Consider the following 25,735-nt stretch of genomic DNA (forward strand, 5'->3'; position numbering starts at 1 on the left):
AGTCACAAACAAGGCATAAAATAATATGGAGCTGGAAAGTGCTTTTTCCTTATTAGGTTTATCAAAGTAAAACTAGGCTGGCAAGCTTGTTCTATCAAGCAAATGGATGTGGTAAAAAAGGAAATGAAAATTCTGATCCATATTCATTGTTTCAGTGTCAGCAAGGAGAAGAAAGCTCCACTTCAAATTTGGGGTTTTTTTTGCTTTAGAAAGCTGATGTGAAGTTTTACAGAAAAAAGTAAGCAAAGCTGATAAGGAAGCAAAAGAAAATCAAAGATAATTAATAGAAACAAAGCAAGCAGCAGAAGAGGCCAGACAAACTGTCTAATATTAAACAAAATGCGAAACGCAGAACATGCCTGGCTGTGCCAAGCAGCAGCTCCAGGCACCAACCGCATTTCAATGGGGAGATTTCTTTTCCAAAGCTCCCAGGGCTGGCCCGGCCAGCGCCGCTGCTGTCCCTGGCCCGCGGCCGGCAGCCACCAGCCCCCCGCTCCCTGCAGTGGCAGCAGGGTTTATCTCCAAACGCATACCAGATTCTTCTTTTCTGTTTAAATTAGGTTTTAACACAGTCCTGGCGGCAGTACCGAATAGTCGCACTCAGGACCCGGTGCACCCGTGAAATAAAGCCGGACTATTTCCCAGGTTAAAAAGAGGCTCATGCCTGGAACAGCAGAAGTCTAAGGGAGAAGAGGACTAGTGACTAAATAGAGGGGGGTCTTAATGCCTGCGGGTGTGCGGGTGTGTATTCGCATTTCTACAGCCTTGATAAACGAACACGTTTTTCTCTGTAAGATAACGACAGGACAAACAAGTTTCAAGCAAGTCCCGTATCCTGCGTCTGAGACCGGGCAGGGAGCTGGTCCTACAGCCAGCGCCGCATCCCCCGTGCTCTGGGCTGCCACAATCCCCATTGCATTTCAAATTTCACAGGGTTTGGCTTTTTTTTTTCCCCCTAACATCCACTTCCCAGGTTTGCGTGATTAGGGGAGACAGGCAGCTTCTGGCTTTTAGCGTTGTTCCTTCCTGGCTGTCATGGTGAGGGAAATAAGATGATGAAGAGTAAAAGCACTAGCATTATATGGGAAAATACTCAAAATTTTCGTTACTGGGGAGAGTCATCCCTCACGATTTGTGAGCAGGGTGCCCATTCAGCCGGTTGTATGATTCCTGTAAAAGGGAAATCATAACTGTGTGCAGTGGGAACTGCCGAGGGGATCCAGCGGACTCATCTTAGACGGCTGCTCTTCATTTCTAAATCATGTTCTGCCAGTACATCAAAAATACTGCACAACTTTGCAAAATTGAAGAGGGTCTTTTGTAGCTGTTTTGGGGGGCTTTTTTGGTCAAAGATGATCCGTGTTGCATGTACAGGAGTGACAAAGGAATAGGAGTTTGATCCCTTTGGCCTTTCTATAGCCCGCTGAGTGCGATGAATAGATTTGTACTCCTTTCCCTTACATCTGCCTTTGGTCCCACAGGCTCATCTGCACAGATTTTTGTGGACAAAGCTTGATGAGATTGGGAAATTATGCCAGCGCCTACTCCTGTGGAAAACACAGAATTAGAGGAGAGCAGTTTATGTAAATATATTCTCTTTCCTCAGAAGAGGACAGCGGTTTTAATGACAAATTGAGTGAAATCTCACTTGGCATGAAGCAAATAAAATAGTAAATATTTCAAGTTACCTCTTTGCAGTAATAGAGACTGTATTTAAAAATAATTGCTGTGGATCTGCCGTATCCTACAAAGGAATAGAGTGACAATGCAACCGTGATGTGACACATCTGCATTACAGCTTTTCATCTCAATTCAGTCTTTAACAGGCTCCATCAGCTGATTGCACTCAGTATGTGAAGCGATATTTCCCGCCAGTCTCTACTGGAGAAGAAGTAGCAATCTCGTGATGCTTCCCAGCAACGAGAAACCTGCCTGAATGTCATTGCTGCCAGCAGAGAGTGCAGCCGTCAGTCACGGGGTAGAGCTTATAGAGATGTATGTCTCTGCGGCTCCTCTGCTGAGCCCATCACGCACAGCCCATTGCAACAGAAACCAGAGCTAGGACTGGGACTGAGATATAAACCCCATTTCCTCTGCTCCAGGACCGTCAGACACTGGAAGACGAAGTGTTTTGCCTAGTTAAAAAAGTGGTGTGAGGCCATCAGAGAAAACAAGAGCGCGCTGTGAGTTGCTCTGGTATGACCTGTCGCCGCTGTGACTTTTCCTTGCAGTCCCTCAGCGTGTCTGTCACTGGGAGAGACAGCTCAGACACACTGTCTGGGTTTCAGCGAATGCATTTCTTACACCTCTCAAAACAAACAGTTCACCTATAGTGGCTGAAACACAAGCAGTCACTGGTGCTCCAGCTGGGCTACAACCTCCACAAGTTCTCCGTAGCGTATGTTGGAAGAAAAAAACCCTCTGCCATAGAGAAATCTCTTCTCCAAAGTCCCGCTTTGGATTGCTTATCTGAGGATAAGGCTTTTGTTTCATCAGAGGAAAGACTTAAAACATCCACTACAAATAGGAAAAACACTGATGCCGACTGTCACTGTGGACTTTCTGCATTGTTTTTTTGCAAAGCATGGAAGATGATAGATTAAATCTCTGTTGCATCCTGTCATTGAAACCATCCTGTATTTCCATCCTCAGGTAGACCCCAACTACTCCACTTAAATAAATTTGGATACACTTGGCCTACCCAATGCACACAAGCCAAGAAGCTTAACCCTTCTGCTGCAGAGGAGCAGCCACAGACCACATTTCTCATGGTACACTTGGATCTTTCACTCGTCTGACCCATCAATTGATGGGATGTTCTTCTCTAATCCAGTCACTGAACTAAACTGACTAGCAATATAGAAGGCAAAACCAAATTGTGTAATTAAATCACTGAATTTGCCACATGAGGTGTTTCAGGATCGTTGAATTCATATTCGCAAAGGGCACCAAAGGTGGAAAACTCTAAGGAAGCAACAGGCAATAACCTACAAATGATCTAATCATCTCTAAGTGAAGTCAATAGGCATTATTTACTGACTCTGGATCACATACATCCCTCCAAATATGGTTTTGCCTGATGCTACAAGAGTGTCAGAGGATTGACACTACGTGCACATTAATTCCTGCTAAACGTGAGTTTCAGAACGCAGCTACCAAAGGATAGTTGCAATGGAGAGAGGAAACGTCACATCATTCCTTGGCCTAATCCCGCTGCTGTGCAGTGTTGTGATTACTGGGCAATGGCAGCAGCCTGCAAACACCATTTCTGGGCTGCACCCATCCACTCAGACACTTTTGCAGAAAAGCTACTCAAAGCCTGCTCACATGGGGTAGGAGCCAGATTGCACCCCCCAAAAAAAAAAATTACAACTGCCGTCTTCCTCATCTGCAAAATTAATGCTTGGTGCTCCACTTCATCCGCATACTGTTGAAAGATTCTTCACTGTTATTATGTTTGAAGAGTTTTTTTCCAAATGTCATATTGGCATGTAACAACCACAATATTCATAACATGCAGGTGAACTTTCATAAAGCAGAGGAGAAAATTAACATTCTTCCTTATCAGAGGAAATTGAATCTGATTTTTCATTCCATCAAAACATCTCTTCACAGACAGGATAAATCCCATAAATTGCTTTAACCCATGTATCCGTCTAGAGCCCATTCTATACGCTATTGTAACAAAGCATGTAATCAAAGTAAATGAGCATAATTACCAACAAGTGCAAATATGGGGTTTCTGGATTCTTTTTGCAGACAGTTCATATGTGACCATTTTACCATATGTTTACTTTTAAAAATAAGAATAAACTGTATTAGATTGGAAGGTAAAAGGGTATACATTAAAAATTCATGCAGAAAGCATCCCGTAGCCATGATTACCGTTATAACTATTCATTAAAATCTAATCTTTTCTCCCCAAATGTAAATGTAACCAAATCACAAAGTGTGGCCAAATAATAACCCGTTTCAAGGGACAGTGGCATCCCGTGCTATCAGACTTCACAGCGAGATTCTCCTTTCATTTCTCTCTGCCAGGTAGGAACACGAAATGACTGCGCATGATTCCGTTTATTGAATGGTAGGTCAGGTGAATTCCTCGTTTTTTTCCACTAGTGTTTCTAATCCTAGTTATCCCGAGGGGTCAGACAGACTTCTTTAAGGCAACCTCACAGCTGTACAACTTTCTCCACCGGCGACGCCCCCCTAACACATCACAGCCCCTCCACGCAGCGGCACCGGGCAGGGGTGACTGCCGCGACCCGGGGAGATGCCCTGCCCTACAGATGCAGCAAGACCAGAAGGAATTACACGCGACTTTCTTTAGCTTCCACACCTGACAGAAGCAGGAGGCATGACCTGCTGTAAGTGTTACGAGTCAGGTCATGTCACATCACACCAGCTTCACGGCACGGCCGGTGGCACAAGTCATGTCAGCAGTTAAATGACAGTAACAGCGTCACCTGTCAGGTTGTAGCGCCAGGAATGAAGTAACACATGCATATTGACGGCAAGTAATAGTATGCGCACAGATACATCTTCATAAAGATAATATAAATCAAGCTCCTGTCCAGGACAGGCGCATGTCACAGCTGTAAGATGTGGAAGTTAATTCATTTAAATTACATTTTAAACCAGACAGAACCATAATCTGTCCCGAGGCACATTAATACACCAGGTATCCTGATCCATCTTTCAAAAGGTCCTGAGTTGGATCGTTTTTTTTCTGCATTACTACTTCCCAATTGAAAACAAACCCCAAAATTATATCTAAACTACATCTCTCCTTCCATTCGTAGCTGCAAATGAGGTTACATATTTAGAAAAAATAAACTTTCAAGAAACCAGCTATGCCACATTAGCAGCAAATGACCTGATCTCTAATGATACCTTCATACTTATCAGGACTAATCCAAACTGGAAATGCTCAACCGATTTTTTTTTTCCCAAGATAATATTTTCTTCATTTCCTGATGAAACTGGCCATGAATGTAAGTGCACTTAAGCAAAGAAAACTGCACAATTAGGCTTTTCTTTGACACATATGAATACAAGCACAAGCTAATTTACAAGTCTGTAGCTACGCTGTCTTGTAGGAATTTTTACACTACTCTGCTTCCAGAGCAAAGAAAATTACAGTCTTTGCTCTTGACTGTAGCACCCGAAGTTCAGGTGTTCAGGGACCCTCCGGGTTGCTGGAGGGGAGGGGAGTTCAGCTGGGATCCAGCCCTGCTAACGTGAAAGCTCCCCAAGACTTCAGGATATTTCTGGAGGAAAAACGTCACTTGATTTTACATATCTCATACAAAACCCCCCATGTTCAAAGTGCCTAGGCACAGTGATATGCGCAGATGTGGTACCTGTGCATGCAAATATCCCATTTCTGAGCATAACCGAAATGACTGCAGGAATGATGTAGGTATGCAACACTTCAGTACTTCTTGGTAATTTGTTTTCTGTGGTGTCTTATTTCAGTTGCTATTATTTTGTTTTACCGTTGTGTGTTACAGAGTCTTTGAACGGAGGAGAGAAAATGCCATAGAAGATAGATTTAAAAAAAAAAATAAATAAAAAAAAAAGAGTTGCACATTTTACAGCTGTAATACAGAAGCAGGAGATGCCTGGCAGCAGACATTGAAATCAATAGTGTCGAAACAAAAGATGACAAAATGCAGACTTCATTATCTGGTTATTAACTACCAAGACAGGGCATTTGGCAAAGTCTTCACCCTCAGATGCTTTTACCCACAATCACATCCGTGTCTTAAGGGGATGCCCTAGCTGGGGGCAGAGGAATTAGCTTCCTGAACTGGACCAAGATCTCTCTCCTGTCTTTGGCAGGAGACTGAGTTGTACCTTTAGAAATCCCAAATAGGCAAGACTTGGGAGTAATCCCTCTTCCATGTCATGACTCGTTTTGGACTCTGAAAGGTAGGAATCGCCTTTCAGTGCTCCCGTGGGAGGCTGGGCATCGCTCACAGCACATTTACCCAGGGCTCTTACAAACAGCAATAATCTTGGTATCTGTCTAAACAACCGATTCCTTTTTTTGCGTTATGCTGCATTCTTAGCCCCATGGACCCTGCAGGGCCACCAGATCCTCGGTTCAATTTCACAGCTCAATTCAATCCCAAATTATCAAATACATGCAATTACATCGTGACATTTGCATCACTGCGCTGTCCAAGCTGGACCACGAGCGGACACGGGGTTCATGCGCACGGCCGGCAGCGTCTGTCTCTAACAGCAGCCTCATGAGCCTTCCCCTCCGTTTTATTTTATTTCACAAACAGATGCACTCATTCCCTAAAGAGCTTCACCAAACTGCAACAGCCCGCAGCTCCGCAGGCAGCGCCCGGCCCCAGCATGGACCACGGACAGACCCTCTGGAGACCCTGTGGGGCTTTGGCCAGAAGGTGCTATAACAGGAGTGGGGACACGGACCGTGTGAAGCCCACCAAACTGAAGCACGACCCCAGATCCATCTGCTCAGTATAAACACACCCTTTGCAGTGTTGTCTGGAGCTCCCTGTCTCCCCAGGCCCTTCACCATACAGCCCGCAGCGCCTGCGCTGGACACCACCGTTTGGACTGTAACGTACCCTGATGTTGAGGGCAACGACCACGTGTTGCAGCTGTCATTTTTTGTTATTCTTACACCAACTTTCCCACACAATACCTTTTTGAACAGCACGCTTAACTGAGTTTATTCCCTCATTATTCAGAGAGCACCATTCTCCTCACATTGTATCCCACAGACAAAATAATATATTTTATGTATAATATAATATAAAGATCTGGCAGTATTCTTCCTAATAGCATTGGATCTTTATTCCCCTTGCAACTCTTGCTCTATACATGTTACTCAGAGGTTCAGTACAGCACACCCTTAAAAAGATTTAGGATCCCGATGTCACTGGGGAACACCAGATCCTGCTTTTTATACCGTAAACTGTTATAGCTCTAAGGTAGAAAGTAGGGCCAGCTGAACATCTTCAGGGCCAGAAATCAGTGAGACAATTTCCCCTCGCAATTCCATCGGCCTGTTTTTTTAACGCGGGAAGAGGAAAGGGCATTCCTGACCTTGCCTTGATGACACAGTATCATCTATCTCAATTCGATGCTGCGGGAGAAACGCTGAATGGGAGGGATCCTGACCTGGGGAAGGAAACCCAGCTACACCACCATCCTTTTTTCAGTGAAACCGTAATATTCAAATCACTTTACAAAGCTGTGAACAGCAACAGAACAAGACGAGCATTGCCTTCTGCCCTAGTTATACCCTTCTCTTGTGACGATCTGCTCTGAAGTAACTGCAGATTGAGAAGGACTGCATGGGTGCTAGGCTGGTAACAATTCTTTTTGTTTCTTTTTGTCTTTATTCTTTCTAATTATTGGAACAAGCAGCAGCATTGAGCTAAAAATAAGACCAAGCATTCTCCAGATCTGCAATTATTCTCTCAACTTGTACTTGTCTACAATATTTCTTTCTCTAATCACTACAGCACAAAACATGCCAGGATTGTTTGAAATCCAAGTCCAATCTCAGACTGGAGATTACCAATAAAAGACTAATAACGAATGTTGTTTACACACATTTAATTCAACATACCAGAAGCAATTTTCTCACTCTCTTTAGCGTTTTATTTGCTTATAAATACAAGTCAATACCACAAGATGGCACTTTCTTACTTGCGACACACACTATTATAAACACTTACCCTCTTCAAATGTTCCCAGATGTTTACGACACGTAACTTCTCAGTGGTTTCGAAACATTTAAAAAAGCAAGACCTTCTACAAACTGCATTTGTGTTTGATGTATATTAAATGAGGTCAGGTAATTAAATTCAAAAAAAGAATTTATAAATATTTCAGATAAGAAAATTTAAATACAAAAGCAGAGTTTGTATTAATTAAACTGATTAACAATTTAAACTGGCCATAATGTATCTACATGGTTTAATTTAATTTAAAATACTTTTTAAACAATCAAATCCTCTAGCCATTCATCAAAACTCCTATCTACTCAACTCTTTAAAAAATATTCTTGGTTAAGAAACCACTATGCTTTTTCATAACAATCCTTATTCTGTCCTGTAGGTGGAAATGAAGCAAAATCATATTCCAGACTAGAAAACAGGGTAAGAAGGAAGAAACTTTAAAAAACCTGATAACTTCAGACACTTCAACTCATTCTTCCTTGCGTTTCTCAAAATACATGATCCGGTTTTAAAGTCTTTGAACGAAATGTAAACACTAGAAAACTCATTGTTGAAATATGTGAAGAATAAAGAACCCTGCACTAATATAGTGCATAATGATGCTGTGTCAAACTTGTCATTTACAGTAAACGTCACATTTTCCTCAGGATTGTCATGCCTTTTTTTTTATTTTTACTAATTCCTTTTGATGTCTGTAGATTCTCTTATTTTTTTTTTATTCCCCTTGCTCAACAGGAAGAGATGTATTTTCTGGTCTCTGCAGAAAAGTTTCACAAGATCCAAGTCTTTGACTCCATTTTTTTTAATAAAGAGGTGGCAAAATTTTAAGCTTGCAATACTTCTTTTCTGCCCGGTACATTACACATCAGGAGATTCCTCAAAAAACTGAGAAGTCGGAGAGTTCCAAAAAAGAAAGCAGTTAAGGCAGTCGATGGATTGGATTTCTTTTTTATGTTACATATCAATGTCTCCGTCATAGGCTAAGGTTAGAGGCTTCTGCTGCGGAGGAGTGCTTTGATGCTGCTTTGTTTTTTTGCTGCAAGAAAAAGAAAAATATTTCAGGAGACAAAATTACAAACTGTAATAAGCTCAGAAACATAATCAAAACCCAAACTCCAACAAAAAATCAACTTCCCATGATGGCTATTTCATTTTGCAACTGTGGACACTGCAGCACAGTGACTACTTTCAAGAAAAACTGCATGGATCTGCTCGTGTGCTATTAGGTGTGCGGGGCAGGGACACAGCCTGCCAAAAACGGGCAGCAAACTGTGCTCTTCATCTGCAGAGGAAATAAAGCATATTTGTCTCCCATGTCTTCTCACAGCTGACAAAGCAAGGAACACCTCGCAGAAAAATTGAAACATCAACTGTCTAGGAGTGGGATATTCTCACTTTGGCACGGTATTGAAGCAACAGTAATTATTATTGAGAAATACACTTCCTCACCAGCCTTCGAGTGATGGAGAGCTATGTACTGTTATTTTAAAAAACCTCTGTATTCTCCACTGTGAAGCCACAGAGAAATGGTAGCTACATGGCTTGGAAAATAAGGAAGCTGCAACTCCTAAGCAGCATCCAAACGCTGTTATTTGAACTTTTAACTGAAGAGAGAGACTGAGAGAAAGACTAAGAGAGTGAGAGAGAATAAACTGAATTGGGATGAAAGAGGGCAATGATGCTGTCAGGCCACGGCTGTGACTCTCTGGTTGCCTGCCCTGATCCAACAGGGGCTGGGGCAGCTTGCACCATTAATGTCCGTAAAGCCCAGGCCAGCTCCATGGTCCTCAGGGACAGCTGTGGGTGTTGCAGGACACACGGACGCTGGCCACTGCTCCCTTTGTATCCTCCAAGATGCGTCGATGGCAGTACCTTTCCAAATATTCAAACCAGAGAGCGCAGCACTAGCTCTGTCAAGCCGAGCCTATCACCCCTGCCGGAGCGACGGCTGCTTTGGAGGAGGACAGACCTCTCCCCCACCAGTAAGGCCCACCACCAGTGACGCACTGGTGTAGACCAGGGCTTCGGTGGACCCGGTACCCTATCTCTAACAGTGGCTGGTGACAGCAGCTTTAGACACAGGACATGTTTCCACCTGATGTATTCACTGCAAAAACCTATTTAGGGATTTCCTGAGCTGGAGCGTACATCCAGAAAACCACAATTAACACCAAGAGACCCAATCTCCCGTGAACTGTTATGCCATCTTTGAATCCATTTATCTTCCTGGCATGCACAGTCCTTGGCAGCAGTAAGCTCACAAGGTAATAATGCACTGTGTGAAAAATAAAATCTTTTGTTTATTTTAAACGATCATTTCATCAGATGCCTCCTACTTCTTATATTGTAGGAAATAAAAATTCCCTAGCGCCCTTTTCTACTCCATTCATGATTTCATAGATCTCTATTGTATTCCCACGTCAAACATCATTTTCCAGCTGAATGCCCCTATTCTATTTAGTCCTTCCTTGAGCGGAAGCCAGCTCCTCGATCCAATCAGCCTCCTTGCCTTTTTTCAGTTTTACTTCATCTTTTTTTTAAAGAATACAATACAAAGCCCTTTCTAATCCCAGCAGAAGTCTGAATAAATATAAGGACCTATTGATAACCAAAAACAATTCTTTCCCTGCATGGCCACCATACTTCTTCACTATGACGTCCGTTCACATTTACAATTTGGAGAGTTTTAAATTACTCTGAGGTAGGGGCCAAATGAAGGCAGTTAAGTAATCCAAGCTCCATTCCTCCCTAAAGCCTTGAGGATTAAATCTCTGCAACACAGAGCACTGTGATATATTTTGGATTGTTTAAATAAAAGCAAACTAGCTTTTACTTAAGGACAAAACACATGCCATACTCACCACATCAGGTAGGATGTAAAAATCAGGAAAACTATGATGAGGAACCCACCAGCTGATACTCCGTATACCCACATCTTCAGTTTACCATCTGTTGGAAGATGAGGAAAAAGGACAGAGGGAGAACAGAGGAGAACAAAAAATTTTATTCTAAAATACACAAATTCTTAAGAGATTAAGTAAAGAGAAAGCACACAAGCAAAATTAGTGGCATCACTGATGGGAAACACAGCAAGGACTGGCTGGGAATAATCCATAAACCCCACATTTGTGACAGAAAAGAAGATTTCTGTAAAAATCAATCATTTTAAAGACAAAATCTTAACTTTGGTAAGGAGCGTAGATTTTCCTCAATGAAAACTGAAAATTAACTCTCCATCTCCGTTTTCCAAAGCGGCGTTATTTCCTCCCCTCCCCTCTGGCTGAGCTCCTGCAGTTCCTTGCGGGCAGCCCAGGCTCATGGTGCAGCACAAGAAACACAACCTGGCCCGGCTCCCGCCCGTGGAAGGAGCAGGGGCACGAGAGAACTGCAGTACGATCGCCCAGGAGTCCCAGTGCCTGCTCCGGCAAGGGCAGCGTGATGTTGAGCTGACCCAGACAGAAACGCAGGTAACACCTGGCATGTTTAGCCTAAAGAAAAGAGGACTGAGAAGGGATGGGACTGTTCTCCGTAAATACTTGGCGGTCGATTGGGGTAAACACCAGCGAGCACGAGTGAGCGAGCTACTTAGAGCTGAAAAACGCTTGGGCAACAAATGGGAATAAATTCGGCTTAGAAGAAGAACACGAATATGCTTTGTAATGGTAAGAGGGATAAAGTTGTGCAAGAGCTTTCTAGTCGGGCCACAGGAGCAGGAGATATAAGTGGCTTTAAGACAAGGTAAGGCTCTTGATAGGACTGTTTGGGTTGCAACGACAGGGGACACGCTCTGCGACCCCTGCAGGAACCCCTCCATGCACATGTGAGCTTGAGTGTGTTGAAACATTTCTTTCTGACAGAAAGTCTCAAAACACGTTATTTGGACGTGTCCTTAAAGCTTTGCATGAATAATAATAATTTTTAAAAGATCAATATTTCTGTTTCTTGCTCCGTTCTGGCTGTACAGCTTTCCTTGTGGGGAGAAGCGCTGGTATTTTTTCCATGCAGCGGGAGTCTGAGCTGATTCACATCTACAGAGCTGTTAATAATTACTGGAGGCAGGAATACAAACCCGCGCCGTGCCCACAGACATGGTTCGACAGAGCCCATTTCAAACGCAGTCATGCGAGTCGGGAGTTACTTCACGGGACAATCACTGAGCCTGTTTTACATTTTATGTTTGAATGATGAATTTTTTCAAAGGGAAACATATTTAATCAGATCCCATTCTTTCTCTTTTTTCTTCCAGGCTTTGTGGAAAGGCTGAGTACCTCTCACAGATTGTCTCTTCTCCTCGAAACACTTACAGCCTGTCTCCCATGTGAGAAGAGCTCCGTTTGTCAGGTCTGGGTTGGTTTCTTTTTTTTTTCCTTTTTTTTCCTGAAGTCTGGGTATGAAATTTGTCGCCCTCTCTACTGGAGATGGCCAAGAAACATTCAGCAGTCCTGCAAAGGGACTGTCACAGCCACAAAAAGGCATCCCGCCATGTCTGCCATGAAGGCAGCTACGCTCTCCATCCCTAACATAAAGGCATTGGACCATGTCATCCTACAATTTAAACAATGCTATTTAAATTGCCTCTCAACTTGAAAAAAGTTTCTGTACCTGAACTCTGGCCTCCCAGAGTGTGGTAAAGAAAGGAAAAACACAGCCTGATTCAAAATCAGTTCTGTGCACTCCTGCAGAGCATTTAAAAGAACAAAAACATCAGCCTCATTAAATCGTAATAAAATTTGTGTTCCAAAATGTAAATGGGAAGGGAAATCACAAATTAACTGGAGAAAGGCACGTATACTTTTACTGACAGATGTAAGTCCTTAGACATACACAAATGTCAAGGACTATGGTACTGAAGGGCAGTAAATGCCACCCATACAGGGAGCATTCGCCACAGACCTGCTATCAAGAGGGTAACTGGTAGGTAACAGCGGTTTCCTGGCTCAGCTAGCAGTAATTATTGCAAACCCCCAGACTAGTGAACCTGAGAGCCTGTTTAAGGGGAGTAATTACATATTTTGTCAAGAAGTTAGACAAAGGGGAGTGATTTGAAGAGCACCAGCCTTGAGCTGGGGTCTGAAGGGCACACAGAGACTGAAGAGTTACCTGCAGGATGCCATGGGGTTGGTGATACACTTAGCACACATGGAGCACGTTTATTCCTTTCCCATATATTGTTTCTATAACATTTCTGCCCTAAAATTAAATAACATCATGTTCTGTAAAAGCTCCTTAGTCCCTATTTCTGTCTTGTAGTCCCTGGGGGAGAAGTGGCTCACAGATGCTGCACTGAGGTCGAGCCCACCAGAAGCTTTCAGGGTTGCAGCCTCGAATGCTGATTTAAAAAGAGACGATTGCAGCATCCACCTACACCTCTCTCCCTTTTTCTAACCCTATAAAGGTACCAGCTGAAGAGATGACACCTAAGTAAGACAGCCTACAGAGGGCCATGGATGCTGACAAAAAGGCAATTAACCCCAAACCTGTGACTCAAACTGCTGGTGAACTGCGTGGGCTTCTGGATGATGGGTTTGATCGAAAACCAGCCAACTTTAAAAGGCTTTGGACCGAGCTCTATGAGCTCAGAGACTGTCAACGCAAAGGTTAACTACTGTATGTAAATCAAATATGTAAATGTAACATTCAAAGTGTGATCACATCTATCAGACAGAATTATGGCTCCCTGAATCCCTTATCAGAACCTTTCGTTACATGTTTTCTAAAGTCTCGTGTTCATTACAAGCTAATAGGAAACAAATGCAATGTCAGGTTACAGAAGAGGGGGAAGACAGCACTGCCAGTATTTTAGAATATGGGGAGAACTAACACGTTTCCATAAAACTTGATGCACCTGACACCTTTGTCTCCCATTTTAAAGTCCTATTTGCATTTTAGAAATTTATTTTGAATAAATTAATCTTGCAAAATAACAGTCAAAATGGTAATCGGCTATTACAGCTACAGCACCAGTCCTGTGGACCAGTCTGGGCACATCCAGTATGCAGTTCCAACTGGGAAGCATTTTATGGTGTGGAAGTCCAAGATCTGCTTGGGATGCACTGCTTGGGCACAGCAGCTTGCCTGCTTTTTGTGAGGCATTTTTTAACATCTTAACTTCAATACTTAAAACTCTAAACTCTACACTTTCTACCCTGTTTTTTTCATATACTTCTGAAATACGGCAAGAAACAACGAATGTTTTCTTTAATGAAATCTTAAGTACTTTCTGCTCTGAATCTTCTGAAGCACTAGTGATCAATATCTTTCCTGGTCCAAACATATTACTTCTCGAAACATCATCAGATAACAGTTCTAAGCATCCCCCCAAATCACATATGAGTATACTTTTGCAAAATATTATTGCTTCATTCTGTCTTTGCTATCTCTCAACAGAAGAGATTGTGATTACTCTGTGTAGGCACAAAGGAATGAAAGATGGCATGCGAGTTAGAAACTGGGAGGCTGCTCTGCCGCTCCCAGACACAATCTCTGATGTTATGATCTACAAAGCTTGTACCTTTCTTCTACAGAAACATTGTTAAGACAATTTATTCCATTAATATTTAAGTTTTTCACCTGGATTAAAAGGTTGAATAGACCATCCTTTGAAAATGTCATGCATTTTTGAGTTGACAGGTTTATTTTTTCCAGCAATGGTCTTAACATCAGCTTTCTTATCTTCTAAACCTGGTACCTTCACGCAGTAATCCAGGAAACCATCTGATCTCATTATTTCTGTATATCCTCGCTCACAACCGCAGACTCCTCTCTAGGCGATAAAAGGGCATTGAGTATTAAACCAAATAGTATCCTCTCACAGAACAGTGCAAATTGTAGGCAAACTATGAAGAAACTGCAAGGTATATCCTGCACATGCAACTTCACCACCACCAAACCAAACAAGCCAGGAACGGGTGCCCGCAAACCCATTTCAGTTCAAAAAGCCAAAATATATTTGGGAAATTGGCTGAAAAAGAGTCAGTAATTACGGAGAAGCCCAACATACAAACATTTTCATCCTAACAGGCTTAATAACAGGCATCTGTGGCTTGATCCAAACTCCTCTTGTCAACAACAATTTTCCCACTGATCCTGCTGGGCATTAGAAGAGACGAACAAGAAACAACCCCACTTCAGACCCAAACCCTCCCAATATATTTACACACCGGTATGTCACAGAGCTATCTGAAATTAATCTTACAGCCAAATATCCACTGCCCCAGATCACTCTAAGCAGGTTCTTCACGAGGTTTCTCAGAAGTCTGTGGTTTGCTAAATAGATAGTAAATTTTCTGGATTTCTACTTTAAAACATCTTTTTTTACATTGTTTTTCTTTGCTAATTATCTTATAATTACAATGCCTGTCTGAGGGTCTGATGATACTCTCAGTTACGATCCAAACAGGAGGTTGACTTACAACCTCTGTGATAAGAACCTAAATCTTGAAATCAGTTTTGTTGCCACAACACCCCCCACTTGTTGACAGACATGATCCTGAGCTTTTTTGGACAAAAGGTGAAGTCTCAAGAGTTTTTATAGCTAATAAATTCATGCTTACCTATCATTTTTATGTTCCTGTAGGCTCTGAGCACTCTCATGACCACCCTCTCAGCCACACTCAATTGCCCATGGGTTAGTTTCCAATGGTAATTCCTCCCACCAGGTACTCATCTGAAGCCGCGAGCTGAGGAGGCTATTTTCAAAATACAAGTATCTAAACCCCAACTGCCCCTGGCTACTTTAAAGGTTCTGGGTTTTATACTCCATCACAGTACGGAGACAGATAAGGCATTTTGGGAAGCTCTTACTCTGGAGTTCGGTACTGCAGGAAGGGACAGTTGTAACTTCTGGGCTCACGTTTGCTCAGAGGCAAAGAAGTGGCAGTGGCTCAAAGATTCAGCAGGTGTTGCAGATGCTCAACACTTCAGCAAGAAAGGCCACTTGCAGGTTTTGCTTTAGAAGGCAGTATGGGGATGGTGGGATCACATGCTACAGCTTCCCTACATCCACGGGGGCTTTCTGTATCCGTGGAGGAGCAGGAGAGGACATAACCTTTCATCTCCTCTCTTACAGCAGTTTACGGTCCATTTTCTATGGGACAGCACAATAGCATTCAATGGAAATAAAACCAAGAGGTTCCAAAACTCCTCCACAGAACAAAACCAAAATTGGAACACCACATCAATACTCCATCACTTGTTTGTGCAGGTTTATGGTTTCCTTTCAGACTGAAATTCCCACAACTTCCTCGAGGTGGTACCATGGACACACTGAACTATCTTCTAGGTCCTGGAATGCATTTAAGATACAGGAGCTAATTGAATAGATTTTGCAGTGTTAATTTCTCAACCCTATTCTGCAGCAAGCAATTACCTGTGTGCAGTAGGAGAACGGCTTTCTGCACGCCGGGCTGCAGTGCCAAACTTCTGCAGGTTTCGTCCGAAGAGCACACCCTCCTGTAAAAGAAAATACTGAGTGCCTTCCAGGGCATGTTTTAAAATGTTTTTGACTTGGAACACCAGAGTGTAGGAAGTGCTTGCTTCCTTATTTTATATAGTTAAATACTAGTCTATTGAGCACATTAGCATAATATCTGCAGGCATTGCATTAATTAATTTGCCTTAACAAGGCAGGGAATTATTATCATACCCATCTTGTTAATGGAGAACAGAGATATACAGATTTAAGCAATTTGCCACAGGCCACATAGGAAGTTGGGGACAGAATCAGGAATTAGATGCAGATCTTCTGTGTCCTCATTAATGTCTTATCTACATAAGAAGACATAATCCACATAACGCCTTTGCCCATCCTCACTTGGGGAAGTCTGTGCTTCTATAGGAATAAAAACATGTTAATGAGTTCTTAACTACTTGGCAACCTTTGTACATAAAACTTTTGTTATTATCTTAGCTAGTCATTATAAACAGAACTAGATAAGAACATCTACATTTTCATTTCTACTCTCCTCATTCACCCTGTGCATATTGAGAGAGATCCTACGGATGTGCAAGCCCTACTGCCTTTGCCAGTCTCTCGTGGAGCTTCAAAGTGCTGATCATGAATTTCCCTTTTCATCCTGCGCAGGCAGAATTTGTAGGTCACGGCAACAGCAGGGATCTCACAGTTTGAGTGATGTGAGATTCCTGTGTGTTGAATAGAAGAAGAGGTACAGAAGGTGGGCTCTCTACCACACGTGTGATGTTCTCTTCTGTTCTCCGCAGTTACAGGAAGGTTGCACTAATGGTGTGCAAGCCAGCCCAGGAAGCCCTTTTAGTACATGTACACTCATTTAATCCCATGACCAACCCAACAGTAGGGGTAACTCACCCAAATACTCTCCTGTAATGACATGTGTGATGTTGACCTGATAGCAAGGCTGGTGAGCTCCCATCTGTCTTTCCTACACACAAATCTGAACTGAAATTCTGGAGGAATTAGGAAGGCTGTCCAACTGCCCTCTGAGCAACTGATGCAGAAGAAGAAAAACCTGGATGGAGACTTCCATTCATAGTTGTGCACAGCAATTTTTGGGTATACCTGTGACATTTATTCCATCTGAGCGCTGACACCACACTGTGCGTACATTGTCTCGCCAAAGGCTGGTTTTCCACAGGTAGTCATAACACTTCCCTCCTGCAATATCAATACCAGTTAGTCTTCACCTTGCAACAAAACCAGAATAAACTCTTGAATGGGAGGAAGCAGCGCTGCGGCCACGCTACCTGAGCAAGGCCGCGTCTCCATCACTTGTCCGGAGCAGCTCTCCTGGTTCTCAGGAGACTGACTGATAAATGCCCTGGATCGGGACTGGCGCCCGGTTGTCTCAAAGCTCCTGCCATTGATGCAGGTGAGCTCGCAGGAGCTCCACTCTGACCACTCTGTCAGGTGGCAGTCACCTGCACGTTGAAAGAATAAATCACAGGTTTTCAAAAGGAATCAGCCCTAAAGGATAAGGACAACCTAAGCGTACAACAGCTGCACCAGTGAAATACCCCCAGTTAATCGCCCAGTGGTATGCATTATTCAGATTTTCTGCTTCAAGAGGAATCTCATGTTTTTTCTCAAAAAAAAAAAGAAGTCTTTTTCAGGTGATCAAGAAACAGCAGACTGAGCATTTACCTGATCTGCTAAAGTACAAATTCTTACTACGGCGCCTGACAGTACTCAGACTCAGAGCTATGGAAGCATCTCTATCTCAGACAGCTATCACAGGCAGAAATGCACCGCGACTTTCCAAAGACTTTACCTGGGCAAGGCACAGAGCACGGTAACTGCAGCACACTCTCTTTCGATGGCAGCTCACCACACAACGCATTTTCTACTGGTTTGGATGTAACAGAAACAGACGCATCATGCACTACACACGTGAGGTTGCGGACTTGCAATCCATCTCCACACTGTCCACCCTACGAAATGATAGGAGGGAACAGACACACATCACTGACGTTAGCAGATGACAGAAGAAATACGGTTGACTCCACCTAAAAAGACTTCAAAGATACAAAATTTGGTCTTTGGACTGCAATAGTATCCCCAGTTATGGGGAGACAGATGGAGGTCTCCTCTGTACACTTCTCTGCAGAAGCTCAGAGGTAGGGGCAGAGCCACACAGAAAAGTGTGTCATAACCAAAGCAGAAGAGGTGGGTACCATAAAAGATGAATACTGTCTTTGAGGTTGGTCCTTCATGCCTTTAACTAGAGCTAGTGAATTTATTGATTCTTAAGAAACGCCCAGTTACATGAACACAGAAATTTTTGGCTTCTCTAAAGAGGCCAAGAGCAGAGCCTGCCCATAAGGAGTGGGTACTTCCACGCACCTCCTCTGATGATAGAGCCCAACAGGAGCACTTACATGGTTTAAACCCTGCCACAGCAAAAATCCTCCAGCGCAGTTAATTGGACTGCAAGGATTACTGTGCACTAGGCTGTTTAACTTCTTAAAGGCAGCTATTGGTTCTGCAGTGGACAGAGGTCACCACCTCATGTCACATACTCCACCGAAACATCATCCAAAGTCAGGCACCGCCTGTTAGCACTGAACTCCATTTGAACAAGCAATAGGAAGCTCCATCTGAGCCACTCCACGACCGTCAGCCCATTTCTGAAATACTTACTCATACACCAAACTACTTGCTGAAGAAGACTTCCTTTACCGGAAAATCAATACCGTTTGGCTAAAGCAGTGATCAAGGGCTGAGGATGCTGTAAGAGCTGAAGCACTGAGGCTATTTCTAGAGGCTGGAACTGCTTCATTCTCATCTAAAAAACAGAGCTGCAATGATGTTTGAGGTGCACACCTTAAGCCTCCGTGATGCTTTATGAACGCGCGCCTGAAGCCTTGCGGAAATGGCACTTTATAAAATTCAGTAAATAAAACTCAGGAAGAAGGATGAAACATTGCTTTTATATAACCAAGGGAAGTGCTCCTTTGGATCACTTGGCAGTGGATTCTTTTAAAATGATGGACTTCATCTGCAGAACAGAATGGCTCCTACCAAGCGCGTTCATTCAGCAGTGGGTTTGCTAGCAGGAATGGCTCTCCTGCATACACCTGGTGGCTTTTTCATTCTCTCCATCCCTTCTGTTGCCGACCCACAATGAAATGGAAATAAGAGCACAACTAGCTGGCTTGAGAGCAGTTGCCTATCAAAAGCATCTTAGAGAAGTATTACTGTAGATTTACTACATGCAGCCAGATTTCAAGTTTTTAACGTCGTGTTTCACTTTAGTCAGTATGTAACTTACTCTTCTAAATTACTGTTTCACCACTGAAACCTCTATTGCGGTCTGAGATTAATGGTTTGTGAATAACTCATGCAGCTGTCAATTGGGTTACAGCTCTTAGAAATGGCTGGTGGGAACAGAAGACGATGCGGAGAAAATTCTCAGGGGAAATGGGCACTAATAAAACTGCAGTGTATTTCCAGCTCAAAGTGGCTCGGGGAATGCCTAAAGATTACTGGAAAGGACAAAGAAAGTTTTTAAAAATATACTTATTCTTGTATAAACAATATATAGGTATTTATATACATATCAATATATAAATAGTTATATGAATACCAAGATATAAATATAAATAATAGTTGAAAACAATACTTTTTTTTTGGCACAGCAGTCTCCACTATAAAAGTCCACATGCAACATTCTTCATTCTTCTATCATGCAATATTGGAAATACATTCATATTTTCCAATGTTTAGAATAAAAAATAAACAGAAACCATGGACTTCAAACAATTCCAAAGATAAAGGTTCACTTTTTAACAGTGGTTTCCATTTGCTTGCTTTCTTTCAAGACCAGCAATGTGTTTTTACAATCAATTGAACACAAAAGATAAAATGTCATCCTGTCATTTATAGAGGGAGACATTTTTTGGTATATTTGGCAAGGTCATAAGCATTGCAGGAGCACTGCATTAACTTCCTTAGCATGTTAAACATTATTCATGTCCCCAAAATTATACATTTGAAGATCTAATTAACAGGTGTGGAATCAGTGGACGTTTGCTGCAGTAACGGCACACTGAGGATGCAGGGAATAGCTCCTAATCAGAGGAGAACTGCCAAGGAGATGATCACATATTCAAAACTCTGGGGATCAAATTTGTATTGTAAATGCTCTTCCTTGGAAGATGTGATCATCTGAGGTTTGCCTAAACCAGGATTTGCCTCTCGAGTCACAGGCTCCTGGCAGGAAATATGCGGGGATTTGACTTCCAGAGGGGATCTCCCCATTCGGCTGCAAAAATTTCTATGTTGACCCTATGGAGGATGTAGAACCCACCCTGGGTCCCCTAAATACAGCCTGGAGGTACGGGCCCCTCCAGGAGCACCTACACGGAGCCTCTGCCTCTCACAGCCCCCGCCCCAACCGACCACCAGTAAAATAAGGAGAAGGTTTACACCAGGACTGTGTTTTGATAGCCAGGTATCTTTTGAATTGACCAACATGCTAACAGCATCTGCACAAACCTTCTCTCACGTCATCCCCCCGATACTTTCCACATATAACGCACTAATTAGACAAGAGATAACAGTCCTAATGAGATGCTTTGCCCAGACGTGCCTTTAGGAAAAGTTTTCCCTTTCCAGCTTTTACTGGGGTTCATGTGTATTCACAATTATTTTAGGTAAAGACTTGATTGGGCAATGCTTTCACGGGTTGATGAGCATTTAATCAGGTAAAAGTTTTCTCTAATGAGGAAGTGCTGCGTGATCACATTTAAGGAAATGCTTTTAAATCACGTTAGAAAGGAAGGGTTCTTAGTCTTCTTATGAATGTTAGGCAGCTAGTGCTTGATAATGTCTAGCTACTTCACTTACATTCCTTTAACGGAAAAATTATGAACAGTGTCAGCCACTGCTAATTTTTTTTTTTTTAAGCTAATCAGGGTAAACCACATCAACTCCAGTAGGAAAATGATTAATGTAATGTAACCCTTTAAGATTAGGTGTATTGACCATTTCCCAAGTTCTGCATCCCTCTGAATGCAGCAGAAATGCCCCACGCCTGCCAGAGGTGTGCCCGTGACATGTGTAATTACCTGGAGAGCAATGCACTGATTTCCATACTGCGAAAATCAGCAACACAGAACACTTAGTGGGCTCTATTCCTAAACATGCAGACACCTCTAATTATTCACATGAAGTCAATTTAGCATAAAATAGTCCTTCTACAATTAAGAAATGCAGTCTCAGTTATCTCATAATACAAGGAAGAAATACTTTAGCTTTATAATTAATTGTCCTGTTTATATTATTACAGGAAGACACTTTCACAGTATGCATTTTGGTCTTACCATAGGATGCATTTACCTTCTTTCACAAAGCATCCTTGAAAACAGGACTTCTGAAAGCTTTCTTTAGAAAGTAAGCTTAAGCTTCTTTTGCAGTAAAGCACAGGAATAAATCACCCTGTATTTATGAACTACACTTAATTCCTGAGCACCTCATTAAAGAGAAGTGAACACAAATAAAATGGCTCCTCTCCAGAACAAAGCAAAGGGTAGAGAAACTACATCACAGTAATTTAAGGCGAGAAGAGGCTCTATCTCACTGAAAGCGCGGGATGATATCTGGGTTAGGGAAGGCTGTGATTACTTGCTCTCAGCTGAAATTTAGGTGGGTTCTGGATGTGCACACTTTTAATCTGCACGATGTGTTATTTATCTGGAGTATGCCAGGGTGTTAATTCAGCTTTCCTACTCGTTCTTTTATCAGCTCTGTTAGCTCCTATGGTTTAAGGTCTCTTCCCTCATGTTTAATAGAATTTTCTTATGTTAGCTGGACAAAATATCAGCTGATGTTATTATTTTATCTATCTTATACATAAAAAAATACTGAGTGCAGTACATACAAGGACTATATTCACATCCCTTATTGCAATGAGTTGTTGTTCATTATATGAAATATAAACGTATTTCTGTTTCTCTGATCTCGGGCTGTCCAAAGACTGTCACGCTCCAGATTTCATTTGTGAAAACCTGGGAAAATTCCGGGTATCTATTCTGCCACCCACAGTATTCGCTACACGTCCATCTACCGCGTCTAGAAACCGAGTAGGTATTCCAGGCATTTGCAGCGTGGTAGAGGGCAGAGCAGAAAACACAAGGGATGTCTCTTTATGCACATTATTGGCTTCAGTCTCCTACATGGTATAACGTGGAGAAGCAGCCACAGATCCACGCAGAGGTCCTGTCCCCTGGGACCAGACAGGGCACTTTTCCACCCCAGCCACACTGCTCTCCCCTGCTTCTCCGCAAAGCCGGCTTTAAGCAGCACAAGTGGACTTCACTCTGTCCAAGAAACCTCAATGTGAAAGATTCACCTCTGCTTAAACTGGGTTACTGACTAATACATTTTAACATTGGAAACACGATCTAACAGATAAGGGGAGAAGAAAAAGCATGGGGAGGAAAAAAAAAATCAACTGAAGCCTGACGCAAGGCACCGGCAGTGAGAAAATGACGGCTCCAGTGCTGGCAATGCAGAGGTGCCGAGCATAGGTACAGCACACCGCAACTGAATCCAGCCATTTTTAGATCACTAAAAAGATAGCCGGGCTAAGGAGAAAGTAGAAACCAGCACTTCATACAATAACTCACACTACGGTACCGAAGACCTTGTGGGGAAAGACCTGCTATACGGTACTTAAAAAAGAAAAAAAGGAAAAAAAAGATAAAAAAGACTAAGCTCTCTAGAAATCTAGTGCACCTATTTTCTTGTTAGAGTTATTTTATATAATTAAATTATAGGTCACCATGACTATGCTCACTCAAGCACATTTACTCCGTAAATCTTCTTTAATACCTCTATAAGCCCGCGGTACTTGAACCCGTATTGTTATAAATCGCCGCTGATGGCTGGAAGATGAGGTGCAGAGGTTTACCGCTCCTGAACCTCCCCTGCTTTCCTGCGGATCTTACCAGCGCCTTCAACGGCCGCAGAGATGCCTCTGACCCGCGAGCGGCGGCCTCAATCGATTGTGCCGTGTCACGATGATTTTTGCCATCGACCCCGGCCGCGGGGGCCCCGAGGAGCCCTCGGGGCGCTGGAGAAAGCCCTACCTGGACTCTGCAGGGAGACCACGGGCCCAGCAGCCAGCTGTAGCAGGGCTTCACCGGGCAGCTCCGGTGCTGGGCGAGCTGCTCCGGGCAGGGTCTGCCCTCGCCCACTGCCCGCAGGACCACCGAGCGCCCACGCACCATCTGGCCTAGGCAAGGGGAGAAGAGAGGAGACGGTGAAGGAGAGCCGGAGGAAAAAGAAAGGCAGATTTTGTGAGTTAGCAGTATTCCCAGCTCATTTTCCACCACTAAAATCTGTTTAAAAAGCCATTAATTGGGGAGACTATTTGGATAATATGGATGCAATTGCTAAGTCTAAATGATGCAGCCACTGATATTTTCAAACACAGTTTTTAAACACAGTTTTGTATGTTTTTCCAAATACATTATTTGTTTATGCAACGCATTTAAATACTTGACTAAATCCTGATTATTAACTATGACAAGAAAATAATTCCTGTGGCAGCATCATTTCTAAAGTAACACATTCAATATGTTTCCAGAGATTTTTAACAAATGAAATTTTCTTTTTATGACCAATTATGTGCATCTGATTTGAAAATGGCAAACACTCTAGTGGCTATTACCGTCCATAACCACTTCTGCCATTTCCATTAAAATCCTATTTATTATTGGTGAAAACTTCTTCAGCCACTGAACAGAAAAAGCAATTATGTTACTACTTTTGAAATAATAAAACTGAATATATTCATTAAAGTTACAGCAATTCCATTTCCGTCTCCTTTGCTGTCCATTTACTTCCAGGAATGTTTTCACTCAAAATGTTTCAATTAGAAACCCAGCTCCAATTAAAGAGAAAAGTGGGGGAAAAAAAGCCCTTATGCAACGGGATGCAGAAGATCATGCTGGGGATAAAATTTCTGCCTTGAATTTCAATAGGCGTGGATTCGAGAGACAGTTAAAAAAATAAAAGGTCTGGGTAATAAGGGCGCACACATACAACAAGACAGATGCGAGCCCTAATTGCTAACTCACTGAAAAGGAAAGAGATAACGCGCTGCGGTGGAGCGCTCCCATCTGTATCGCAGCCGTTCAGCTGCAGTCGTGAGTAGAGGGGCGTCGGGGGGAAGCAAACACCCCTGCGAAGTGGGAGGCTGCGATATTCAGCCAGATCCTTCTCCCAGCTATTTATGTACGCACTTTTTAATTAACGGTACTGCAGCTGGGTTTAAGGTACATCTCTAGTAACTGTCATCGTGACTGTCTACGGAGCAGGGTTTCCAAAAACATTTTAGCAAATAAAAATTAAAAGCAGAGACAGCTTAAAAAGCTACTGACGGATGTCTTAGCAAGCTCTCTTACCTTGACAATGCTATTCCCTTGCTCTGACCCATTGAATTCCATTTTTAAACCCATTTAAACCAATTTTAAGACTTCTTCTTTTTCCAATTCTAATCCCCTGGACCTGGGGAGTTTGTAACAGAAGTGATGATAAAAGCTCTTATCCACATGACTGTGCATTCAGCCATCACGGAATCAGATACATTAGGAGGTGGAAAAAAGTCCTACCAGCTGAGAGGAAAGGAAAGGAAAGAAACTCCTGCGGTTCACCAGGAGTCGGAGCAAGGGAAGAGAAACCCCCCAGCCCGCTGCCAGCAAACCCCGCGGCAGCCCTCCCCTGCCCAACAGGCCAAAATCAGCCGTTTCTTCCTCTCCAGCAATGGACCAAGTTTGCCGTATTCTTCTTAATTCTGAATTCTGAGGACTGGTAAGCAATGGAAAAGGCTCTTTGGGAAACCGTGGGAAGCCCGCGGCTGTGGGGTTGTTGGGATGCCCTGGGGCAGGCGGCTCACCCGGGCCAGGGAGCCCTGCCGCCTCGCCAGGCGCGAGCACCCGAAACGGCAGCTACGGAAAAGGAGATCTCCTAAGCTTAAAAGGTCTGATTTCATTAGGAGGGACTTGAAAGCCTGAAGCATTCATCAAGCTATTTTAATTAAAGAAATAATTTCCTTTCGTACACTCTGTTTAACGTCTTTCTAGCCAAATGTAAATGGGAAGATCATTGAATAGAAAACACAATTTTCCTTTTAAGAGGAATTAACAACCATTCTGTATTTATTTACATTTTATTTTCCTACAGTTGGTTATCCAAACCTTTTAAACTCACTACATTCACAATGGTCAGCTGGTGCTTGACTCATTTAGTCTATCACTTCCTTTTTATACTGTGAACAAATCATTGAAGAAAGAAATTTCATTGAAATCTTTCTTTGCACAATCACTGCAGTGAGTTTCTTAAAGCTCGATTTTTTTTCCTCACTCCATAAACATTACCTAGGTGCCCAGTTACCACTCAAGTAGCAGAAAAAGTCCCCGTCTTTACTTTTTAAATACCTTATCTTTTGCTGCCTATGGAGAACAGAATCTCACTGCATCTGAAATTATTTTTCTTCCAATACAAACTCTGGAAGAGTCAAAGCAATCCT

General features: G+C 42.8%; 1 protein-coding gene across 10 annotated transcripts in view; it reads right to left on the reverse strand.

Annotated features, from left to right (window-relative positions):
• Nucleotides 1–7,610: 7,610 nt before the first annotated feature.
• The window catches only part of THSD7B (thrombospondin type 1 domain containing 7B), a 336,629-nt gene continuing 318,504 nt past the window's right edge, over nt 7,611–25,735 (reverse strand). For 4 of the 10 annotated variants that reach the window (XM_072874423.1, XM_072874418.1, XM_072874419.1 and 1 more), the window contains 8 exons: nt 23,151–23,437; nt 17,972–18,131; nt 17,448–17,621; nt 17,263–17,358; nt 16,096–16,178; nt 14,298–14,490; nt 10,589–10,676; nt 7,611–8,763 (listed from right to left, as the gene is read on the reverse strand). In XM_072874423.1, coding sequence (XP_072730524.1) covers nt 8,682–8,763; nt 10,589–10,676; nt 14,298–14,490; nt 16,096–16,178; nt 17,263–17,358; nt 17,448–17,621; nt 17,972–18,131; nt 23,151–23,437 — 1,163 coding nt within the window. In that variant the 3' untranslated portion in view covers nt 7,611–8,681. Of the gene's footprint in view, nt 8,764–10,588; nt 10,677–14,297; nt 14,491–16,095; nt 16,179–17,262; nt 17,359–17,447; nt 17,622–17,971; nt 18,132–23,150; nt 23,438–25,735 lie in introns of those variants that run through there. The other 6 variants (XM_072874421.1, XM_072874424.1, XM_072874422.1 and 3 more) reach the window with 6 other exon arrangements.

Source organism: Ciconia boyciana, chromosome 10, assembly GCF_034638445.1.
Source record: "Ciconia boyciana chromosome 10, ASM3463844v1, whole genome shotgun sequence".
NCBI lineage: Eukaryota > Metazoa > Chordata > Aves > Ciconiiformes > Ciconiidae > Ciconia > Ciconia boyciana.